Genomic DNA, 11846 nt, shown 5'->3' with positions numbered 1-11846 from the left:
CGAACAGCCTACCTATCGTGGCTTAAGAGGTGGTGCAGTATTAGCCAATCCCGGCGCAGGAGGCGGGGTCTGTCGGAATACGGGTGGGTAAAAAACCCGAAAGCCTGCAGCTATTCTGAATCCACGCTCACAGCGCTACGTTTGCTCGCGTTCACCGTTGCGCCCCCTGGCGTCCGAACGCGTGAAGAACGCCAGCCAAGTTTCAGCAGCGCGACTCTCCCCGTGTGTATGGGAATGTGTGTGTCCTCCGCTGTGGGGTGATGCTCTCGACAGCGGGCTTCGCGGGGTTCTCGCTCGTTACCTAGAAGCTGGCCTTTAGCTTGTTTTGCTAGAATGGAGAGCGAGGTAGTGGAGCAGCTCGGAGTCCGCCAGGAGCCGCTCAGGAGCTCCCACCTCCCAGGCAAAGCGTCCCCCAAATCCCCCAAAGCCGAGAACCACCCGACCTACAGGGAAGAACCCAAAGTGACGGCCAACGGGGTGCATGACATTGAGGACCGCATTTTGCGAATGACGGGCTATTATGGTTACTACCCTGGATATTCCAGCCACAGAAGTAAGTGGGTGTGTGGGGGGAGAGGCGAAGCACCTGAGGGATCAGAGCACCAGATAGAAGCATGTTTTTGTTGCTCGAGTTGCTCCTTTCTCGTTTCTTTGTGTAACAAATCAGCGCTGAGCGTCATTTCTTTGCAGCACGTCCGTGTCCATGTGATGGCAGTGAAGACTAGCTGGTGTGGTGGAGCAATTAGAGATGGGGGAGTGCATTTAGACTTGGCTGGGTTTTATGTGTGTATAAGACTAATGTTATTTGCATAGAACTGGTGGGTGGTGTGGAAGCAGATTTCCCCTCAAAGCTTAAAGCTAATAGATTGAAAATCAAGAGTACATGTCTCATGGTGTGGACTCATGTGGAGAAGTTCCTGAGCAAACTTTGGACTCATTGTAAATTGTATGTTCTGGAATGAGGACAAAATAAGCCAAAAGACCTTTTCTTATCCATTCTTGACCAAGAAACTGCACCATTTAGTTCATTTTATCGTGGCACGCTGTGTCACTCACTCTACAGAGTCAAATCGCCACTTTTAAATTGAACTCCACTAGTGTGAAATGAATTCCTGCAGAGTGCTCCACTATGTGCTCTTATGTGCTCTGCAGGAGTTAATTTAATGTTGCTGGCTCTCCTGTGTGGCTTTTGCTGTACTACTGGCTGCAGCAGACTCAACTAATTGAACAGAGCTGCTATTCTCCTAAGAGTGCCTATTCTCCAAAGAGTTGACTAAGCAGTTACATATGCCCCAGCATGTAAAGCTATTATGCAATGACAAGTTGATAAAAACTGCAGACGACTTGATATGCATGGAGATATGTAGACAATAGGCAGTTTTAATGGCTTGAGTCCTGCTGTTCTATTAATAGATCCACTATGTTTCATATAGGAGCTCCTAGGGCTGCACGGTATGGGCAAAATACTAGTTTTGAGATTATGTTGCTAAGTATAGTGATTACTATATGCCTTTCTAAGTATCGAAAAACAATAAGGTGATATTATTAGCCTGTATTTTGGCCAAAATAAGCAGATTACATGAATACATTTATTGATCAAAACATCCACAGAAATAGCCTTTTATAGCTGTGATTGATCAGGATGCTAAAAGCACACAATAAAAAAAACATTATAATTATATACAAGCCTATGATATCAGTATTACAAAAGCCAGTATCATGATAACAATTAATAAACGATATATCACTCAGCACTAATTGCTTGCCATGCAAATAGTTGTGGCTCAATTCAAGATGTTGCTGTTAAGGTTTCACTGAGCAAGCAAGAATCTAATGGGTTGTGTGAATGTGGTTGAGTGCCGCTAATGAGATGATCTGGCTCTTTGCTCAGAAAGCACAGTGGCAAAGCCCTGGACGAAGAGCGGGGCTTCGTCGTCTCTGGTGTGCCATTATTGCACCAGCGCAGGACGTGCCTGCATGAATCATGTGTAATGAAGATCACAGTGTGTGTGTGTGATATTTATCAGCATCCCGGCGGATGGAGGCCTGTAACACTAAGACTGCTGCATGTTCCCTCACCCCACAAGTCGCATTACATAAGCGTGCCACGCATGAGGTGCTGCACCACGCACCGCAGTTAAAACTCCAAACTGGCAAAGTGGCAGAGGACCAAGCGCAGGACCACAATGTCCTTGCGCAAGGGCAGTCTTCTGACCTCCCTATGAAAATCCTACTCCAACAGCTTTATAGAGGAATGCACTGCATATCTCTCACACGTTTTATATGCTCCTTGCGGTACTAGGCTTACAAGTATATGTGAATCAAGTGCAGGAATGTATTCATATCCTGATATACGAGATTCCAAATTCCAAAAAAGTTGAAACAGTACATAAATGCTAATAAAAAAAGAAAGCAGTGATTAGTAAATTATCTTTGATATGTATTGAATTAAAAACAGTACAAAAACATGATATTTGTGATATATGTTTTACCTTGTAAACTTGATTGTTTTTTGTAAATATACACTGATTGCAAACTTTCACTGTGTTATACCACCTTTACTTTTAACAACACTTAATAATCATTTTGGTTTTTAAGACAGTTTTGAAAGCAGAATTTTTTGCCAATTCTTTAGCTGTGCAACTGTACAGGGCCTTCGTTGTCATATTTTGCACTTCATACTGGAGGCAGGTCTGGACTCCAGGTAGGCCAATCTAGCACCTGCACTCTCTGATTACACATCCCTGCTATTGTAACACATTCAAAATGTGGCTTGTCCCTGAAAAAGACGTCATCTAGAAGGCAGCATATATTGCTTCAAAGTCTGTATATATATATCTTTCAGCATTCATGGTGCCTTCAAAATATGCAAGTTACCCATGCCATGGACACTGATATGTCCCCATACCATGACAGACTCTGGCTTTTGAACTTTATACTGATAACGATTTGGATGATCCTTCTCTTCTTTGGCCTGAAGAACAATTTCTGTAAACAGTCTGAAAGGTCAATTCATCAAACCACAGTACATGTTTCCACCATGAATCAGTCCATTTTAGATGAGCTTTAGCTCAGAGAAGGCAGAATTAATGAGCATTGTTGACATATGGATTATGCTGTACATAGTATAGTCTTACCTTGGATTTGTGGATGCAGCAATGAACAGTGTTTATTGACAACAGTTTGTCAAAGTGTTCCCAAGCCCATGTGTTAATATCTGTCCGTCATAGAGGCATGCCCCTTTTTAATTCATTGCTGTCAGAGGGGTTATGGACCTTCATGTGTGGTTTTTGGCCTCACCCTTTATGTAAAGAGATTTCTGCTGATTCTCTGAAAGCTTTGATATTATGCGCCACAGAGGGTTGGGAGGCAGCGATTGAATTTTTGTGGCTGATTCAGATTGCAATTTCTACACAGTTGAATTGGCCAATGGCCGATTTTTATTGGCCTTTTAAAACCTGAATCAATAACATGAATCACATGAAGTGCTACATCAAAAGTAAGAGGTGACTGGCCACTTAACAAAGTGAGTCATGCATAATTATGCAGTGACATTTTGGCACAGGTGTAACTGCAGCATTCAAATGCAGTGGGAGTGCACTTACCTGACTCATGTTATTTATGTCATGAAATTGCAACACAGATTGGCTAAAAAAAAAATAAATTGGCCAATTGCCAATTATGTGTTTTGAGCAAAAATGCTGGCCAATTCTTATTCCTGACAGAGGATGAAACACCTAAATTTTATTGAATTGCTCATTGAGGAACGTAGTTCTTAAACTGTTGGGTTATTCGCATAGGCATTTTTATGGCACAGCGGTGAGCCACAACCCATCCTTGCTCATAAAGGACTAGAATGTCACCTTCACCAGATGTTTTTGAACATTTCACAACGTTCCTTGTCTTGAAACTGCCCCCGTCCCGGACTTTTTTGGAACATGTTCCAGGCATCAGAATGAGCATATCACTGCTGTTGGAAGAAAACCATCTCCATTTTTGTCGTTTTTCAGTTTTTGACATTTTGAAAATGCCTGTTGCCCTTTACACTGTGTGTCAATTTCATGATGAATGGATCAAAAGAAATGACCCAAAATGACTTGGAAAAAAGTCTGGTCCCATTGACTTACATTAAAAGTAAAGAAGGTCAATGAAGTTGACAATTTAAAACATTAAATACCTTGTTTTTATGATGTTTTTACTTAAATACAAATCATTGGATTTACAATCGTGAATTTACAAATCACTGCTTTCTCTTTTCAGTTGCATTTCAAATATTGTCCCCCCGTTTGTGGATTTGAGGTTTATAAGTGGTCATAATTTGGGGACTTTCTATCCTTCTGTTGTGAAATCACACCCACGCATAGCTGTTAAAATCAGGCAGTGTGGAGGGCTGAGAGTGTTATGAGAGGACACAGAGCGAGTCCAGGGAAACGTTCTGTTAACGTGTAATCACACAGTCCTCTACATGCATTTTTCTATTGACAGAAATCTCTAATAATTTATGAAGAATTTATGAATAATTTGTGTCTTAAGGCAAGCAAGCAAAGGAGTGACTGTTTAGAAAAATGTAAAACATACAATGACTGTCCTCTTTATTAGAAACACCTACTGTGTGTTTCTACTATGGATGCACAATAATATCGGAATCATATTGGTATCGGCAGTTACCGAAAAGATGATCATGATTCGACAGATGTTTAGATTCAACCAAATTATGTTTCTAACTAGTGTTTGATGATATATTTGCTGTACTTGAGAAGAGCAGAATATTTAAGTGACGCTGGATTAAATATGGTTGTATGCAAAAGATTTGGCACCCCTGGTCAAATGACGTTTTGTTGATTTTCTGAGTGAAAAGTCAACACATCCTCTACAGAGAACATACTTCTGCACATTTTAATGCACTATTACTGTTTATTTGCTGAATTTAAAAAATTGTATGTTTTGTTTTTTGCAATCTGTTAAACTCAACAAATCAATAGAAATTGTGCACTAAAATTAGCAGAAACATGCCATATATAAGTTTGTTCTCTGTAGAGGAGGCGTTATTTTCACTTAGAAAATCAACAAAATGTGTAATTTGATCAGGTGTTCAAACTTTATTTTCAAGCAAATATCTGCAGAGATATGAGTCCAATACTATTGTGCATCTGTATTTGCAACCCTATAGAAATAAATGTTATATTTCCCTATAATGTTAATACAGATAGAGATCCTAGTTATGCAGTATACAGTGTACACAGTCTTTGTTAGGTTGACAGTTGTCTGCCACTGAAAAAATATCTGTTATTATCTGTTATAATATGTTAGCAATATTAATCTGTTAAATGGTACAATTTGGAGATACACTACTTTGAATCCTCCATCATTAGCTGATCAATGATGCTTTAGATGCCGCTGAGTCTGAGCAGATAATCATGTACAACACTGTAGCGGAAATAATCAGCTAGAATCAGCACAGAAAAAGAGTTTCCGAGAGATTTTGTTCCTCATAACGTGATTAGAAAGAAATATATGCGGGTGTGATCTAAACATTTATCCTGAGTGCTGTGAGTGTAGAGTAGGCCTCATCACAGCACTCATATCTCTCCATCTCTCCCTACACATCCTCTCCTCGCCTAGCGAGCTATTTTTACCCGCAAGCCTAATGGGACGCTACACTTTTACTTAACCAGAGAGGCACTGTTAGCTGTGGACTCACTTGGGAATAAATAGAGACACTTTAGAGCAAGCTGCTGACTTAAATAATCGAGCCCGAACCAACCGAGCTTAAACAGCTAGTGCTTGGACTTAGCTGTGAATTAGTGCCTAGACATTTGTTAGTAAAAACTAAAACCCAGTGGGGAAAAACACCACACTCTCTACTACCTCACTCTCCTGCATCTGCTGTAAGTGGAGCAGATTGATGATTGAGAGTGAAGGTGAGGAGTGGATGAATATTAGGGATACATGTTTAGATTGTTTAGATTTGGCTGATTTATAAGATGTAACCACAAAGCAGAAGAGCAAATGTCAGCACAATAAATTTTAAATATACTTGATTTGCATTACATTATCTGTGGTACATTTTTCATTAATCTGTGCGTTAAAAAACTTCAGAAAGTGGACAGTTTTAAATATATATACGTGAGGATATGAACCTCTTACACTGTATATTTGGGAAGGCTGGGTCTGCCATGTTGAGGCTGTACTTTAGCCTGGCTAGCTCTCACTGTGAGTTGTTTACAAGCTCCAAAACAGTGATTAACAGATGATTAAAATAATTTAGAAGTGAATTCTGCAACTTATACAGTAATTCAGTAAATGACAAATGCTCATGATAAAAAGTTTCTTTTCTGTTTAAAAACAGTGCATCTTGAGAAATATCATGCTATCATTGAGTGCGTTTACATGCACTTACTAATCTGATAACTGCAGAAAATGAGATTTTGTCAGTAATCCGATCAACGTGTTTACATGCACTTGAGTAATCAGATAATGTGAAACTCCGGGTCTACATGAGTCTGGCAGTAATCGGATTTCTGCTTTACAACCAGCCAATATACTCACAGAAGATGACATGAAACATAATGAAAAAATGAACATACATCACCTAGAAGATGAAGAATATTTAAATCCTTCATGTCATCGAGAATGTAGTTGGTTTCAGCGTCCTTCCAAAAGTGTTTTGCTGCCATCTCGCGGCAACGCCACTTGCTTATTTCTGGTACAGCAGTCTGTTCTGCACATGAGCAGACTGAGAAATCTGAAAGAAATCAGAGTAAGAGTTTACATGCACTGAGAAATCTGATTACTGAGCTAAAATTCAGCTCTCTTTATGGGATTTCTTAATCAGATTTCTAGATCGGAGTATGGTGTTTATATGACCATTTGAATAATCGGATAACTGCAGAAATCCGATTATGATGGGATTATTGAGTGCATGTAAACGCACTCATTGTCTTATTGCTATCAAAATTTGCGGACAATGTTGCTTATAGAAGACAAGAAGGACAGAAAGTATGTTCTCCTTGAATCTGTTTAATCATATAAAATATCCATGTTACATTTTATCCTGTGTTAGTTTCCGCCCTGCTCTATTCCAAAAGAGCAGAACGTTTAAGCGATGATGGATTTCTGTGCTACAGAGTCTGCATTTTGTTCATCTCACTGCATTTGTAACATAGTAATAAATGCTATATTTCTCAGTCATGCTAATCCAGGTAGAGGGAGTTCCACTTTCTACATTTTATAAATGTTTATGTATCGGCATTGAGATCAGCGCATAATTCCCATGTCACTACATCTGCAGTGAATATAATTTTGGCAATTACTGTTTGTCACTGAGTGTTACTACAAGTGACAGCACTGCTTAGGTATTCAGAGATTAATCACAACTGGGATTTGGGTCATAGCTTTATGCTATAAGTGCAGTTGGCCACGTAAATAGCCCTTGCTTGTTCATATTAGGTGTTCCATACTTGCTAGAGCACTAAACAACACTGTACAGGTGGGAATTAAAGTCAACATAAATCAGAAGTCACATTGCCTTTTTCTGTTATAGGGAGGGTCTCTGAGCTAGCTGAGAATTGTTGCTTTATGGCAGGTAAGAGTGGAAGTAGAGGGAGGTGAAAGATGATCTTTAATATTATTTTTCTCTGCCCACTGATGCATGGTAATGTTTGGGACAAAAGTCACTAAACTTTGATGGATCATTTTATCAAATGGTACTGTATGATAAATTATGCTTAATGACACCATTGACATGAACTAAAATGATAAATGGCACATTTTGATTTCAGGTTCACTTTAAAAAATTTCTCATGCATCATCATTGAAAAATGTCCTGTGGACTTTCAAATCAAAATTTGGAATTCTTTTGGGAAAACGTGGACTATCTTCACGGCTAAAGAGGAGAGGGACAATCCAGCTTGTTATCAGTGCACAGTTCACAAGCCAAGCATGTGTGATGGCATGTGTGAATTAGTGCATATGGCATGGGTGAATTGCACATCTGTGAAGGCACCATTAATGCTGAATGATCTATACAGGTTTTGGAGCAACATATGCTGCCATCCAGATGATGTCTTTTTCAGGGAAGGCCTTGATTATTTCAGCCAGACATGGCTCTGTAGTAAAAGAGTTCGGTGCTGAACTGGCCTGTCTGTAGTCCAGACCCCTTGAAAACATATGGCGTTCCCGGACTGTTTAGCAGCTAAAATCCTATATCCTATATCAAGCAAGAGTGGGAAAACATTTCACCTTCAAAACTACAGTAGTTGGTCTCCTCAGTTCCCAAACGCTTACAGAATTCTGTTAAAAGAAGAGGTGATGCAACACAATGCCCTGTCCCACCTTTTTGGAAATGTGTTTCTGGCATTAAATTCAAAATGGGCATATATTTTTTAAAAACTATATAATTTCTCAGTCTCAACATTTTATATTTTGTCTTTTTACTATTCTCAATTAAATATAGGGCTTAAATGGTTTTGACATCACTGCATGCTGTTATTATTTACATTTTGCACAGCATCCCAACTTTTTTGAAAACAGGATTGTACACTGATCGTGTAATGGAGTGACTGGAGGAACAAAAACAATACAGTAAGCTTTTTTTATGTTTAAAGAATATTAGTTTAGCCAAGAAATGAATGTATGCTTTATTAAATATCATTAGAATTGATTATATTTTTTTAACACTACAACATTGATGCAATTGAACTGCCTCCTTCAGATCAGATGATGCATTGCTGGACTTTACACTTCTATGCATGAGGTATGTGTGTGTAATGAGTACATACCTTTTCCCCTCCCTGACTGGTTGTAATGAAGTGTGTTGGTAGGAAGAGGGCCTGTTATATTTCAAACTAAATACAGCGCCTCAGGAAAAAGAAAAATATCTTAGAAAATGTGTTTGCCTATGCAATTCTCTTCATTTTTGATGAATTACACTAGGACACGGTGACTTAAATATAGGCATAGTGCCCCCATCTGGTCATTTAACATTAATGCCAGCCTCCTGTCACTAAGTGGAGTGGGGGAGTGTAAAGTGTAGTGAAGGATGGCTCCATGACCGCAGACCTACTTACTCTGATTACTAATCCAATAATAGCAGTCACATCTGGACACTCATTTAGTCATTGAGCTCACCTGACACATTGATGAGCTTGCTATAGTAAATCAAAGAGAGAGGTGATGCAAGAACCATCAGGAACTGGCCATTTTTAAAGCTTATGATAGTGTTGCAACTTACAGATGTAGACTAATCTGTGTTTGTTTTTAAAGATTATTGATTTCAATAACAGCAAATACAAATTGTAAAAGAGAAATGAATAATACCAAAGTGTAGATACGTATATACAACAATGTTCACAATAAATGATTGGAAATCAGTGCTTAAGGACAGAAAATTAAAATAGATTATAATCAGAGTTTAGAAATTGGTGTGGTGTGGTGGAGGATAAATGTGTAACTTAGAGATGTAACACTGTGTCCTGTCCACTAGATGGCACCCTCTTCATTTTTGGTGTATTGCATAAAACCATGTTTAAAATGTTACTGCTTCCTCAACTTTGAAACCTTTAGCTAACTCTGATTTATGAAATCAGAGCATTTGTGAAAAAGTCAGACATTTCTAGATGACAGATGTAAATGTAGTTTCCAGACTGGCAATGACTGGTGAGACTGTGGTGAAAAGATGCCACTGAATATCCATGCAAATCACTCATATCCTCCACACTTGTAGGTCTTTTAAGAGGTCTTAGTTAAGTAAGTGGATATGAAGTATGCCGAACGCTTTTAGTGTGTGGGTGTTCTCTCCATTTTTCTCTCTTTCTCTCTCTCTCTGCACTCTCACGTCTCCTAGAGCGCTGCTTAATAGAGACGTATAAAAGGCAGGGCACGGCGTGTAGACAATAGTGGAGGAACATGTCACTGATCTAAATGACAAAGGCTGTGAATGGGCTGATGGCAGCAGAGCATCAGGGAAAAACGCCAGGGCCTGGCCGTTGCCATGGGGGGAGCGGGGGGGACATGTTTAGAATCATTCTCCATGACGTGACAACAGGTCTCTGTAGGCAATGCCTACAATGCCCTTGTTTGTGATGGTGAGTTTCAAGTGGGGATACACATTATATCCCAGCAATGTGCAATATGCAAATAACCAATCACTGAATGTTTTCTTTGTGTACTCTGAGCATTCTGACCAATCACAGATGCTATTTGGGTGTCAAGGTATTAACATAAACCAACAAACATATAAAGTGTTGGTCAAAATAATGCAGGCCAATCTTGATATGGCAAAAAAAATCATAATAAGGTCCCAGATGACTTATAAAAGGGCACTGAGTGTATGTCCCAGATGATGGAGTTAACTACAGTTAATAATAATAAAAGGCCTAATGTGTTTATAATATAATCAGTGTGCGAAATACCCCCTGGTATTCAGGAGGTCCCATGTTGGCTGGCTACTCCAGTGTTGACTGGCTGCTAACTCACTCACCATAGCGGCACTGATGCTAACTTCAATGGCAACAAGATATTTAGTTTAACAAATCTTCTTCTGGAAATGCTCTTTTCCAGTTTGGTAATAAGGTCTTCCACATATTAACTGAGATCTTATATTTCTCCTCTTTTTTCTTTGGCTTGAGAAATTAGTAACAATTCATTCTTTCTATCAGTCTCTTGTGAAATTGGGCAAGTTTTCAGATTTACAGATATGCTGTGGCATATTGTAAAGTTTTTCAGAGGTGTCCCGGGCATAGTTACAGTTGTTAGGCTATGAAGGACCAACTGGGTAAACCAGTTTGTCACAGCACCACCCTGAAGCAGAGCAGAGTTGTATATCTAGTTAGTTAGACAGAGGCTCGCCGATTGTGGATGAAGCAACTAAACACTGTCCTTTCCCTGAATTTGTATTTGAGTGTCTATTTTTCTCTATTTTTATGGACAGCATAACATCAGGATAAGTTTATTTTCAAGGACCCCCAGAATTTTGATTTTGAGGCATTCAGGGGGACCAAAAAGGTTAATTAGGGTGTCTCAGACCCCCTAGGACCCCCTGTATTTCACATCCTGAATATAATTGATGTTATACTTCCATCACAATATGAAGCAATATAGTTGAAATGTGCTGTCTTCGTCCTTAGCAGACTGTAGTACTACCACCTTAATTCCACCTCTAAACATACCTTTTTCATTAGGGACCCACAGTGATATCAGAGTAATTTGTAACTCTATACATACAGCTCTTTATGGCTGTGAGTGTCACAGTTTTCTATAATGCAAATCCAGGTTTAATTAGTTTCCACATTTTGTAAGTTTTTATTTATCAACATTGGCATCAGCAGATATGTTCATGAAAGATATTGGGTTAGGCCCACAATTCCCATATCGGTGCATCCCTTCTTTCCTTTGCTAGAGTAATAATTAGCTCCACTTAGAATAGTTTATCTGGCACATTTCTGACTACTTTTTTATTTTTCAAATATCACAGTATTTTCACAAAATCCTATTTTTAGCCATAGTTACTAGCATGTTTCTGAGGCCTGCTGCTTGTGCAGAGGTTCTGGGCCCAGTGTGTGTGTGTTTGTATGTGTAAGTAAACTCTTTAACACTCTCTAACACTACTTCTTAAAACATCACACACTTTTACTCACTTTTATTACTTTGGCTGGATTAAGTGATGCCTTTAATTTTGTCCCAGGTGGCTTATAAAAAAGGCACTGAGCAAGACTGTGTGTCCCAGAAGAGGTGTTAACTACAGTGAATAATAAAAGGCCTGCAGTAGAACTTAAGTCATTACAGTGTTCACACATTAAACTGCCCTCAGGCTTAAATGTGTTTGTATATACAGTACTGTGCAAAAG

The 11846-nt window shown here is 39.2% G+C and overlaps 1 protein-coding gene across 1 annotated transcript in view; it reads left to right on the top strand.

Moving 5' to 3' along the window:
- The first annotated feature begins 236 nt into the window (after positions 1 to 236).
- Positions 237 to 11846, top strand: part of slc35f4 (solute carrier family 35 member F4) — a 36351-nt gene continuing 24741 nt past the window's right edge. Inside the window, exon 1 of the mRNA XM_036593916.1 lies at positions 237 to 553. Coding sequence (XP_036449809.1) covers positions 334 to 553 — 220 coding nt within the window. The 5' untranslated portion in view covers positions 237 to 333. The remainder of the gene's footprint in view (positions 554 to 11846) is intronic.

This window comes from Colossoma macropomum, unplaced genomic scaffold (assembly GCF_904425465.1).
Source record: "Colossoma macropomum unplaced genomic scaffold, Colossoma_macropomum, whole genome shotgun sequence".
Taxonomy (NCBI): Eukaryota; Metazoa; Chordata; class Actinopteri; order Characiformes; family Serrasalmidae; genus Colossoma; species Colossoma macropomum.
The sequence above is the reverse complement of the archived record's forward strand: the minus strand, read 5'-3'. Positions and strand labels throughout refer to the sequence as shown.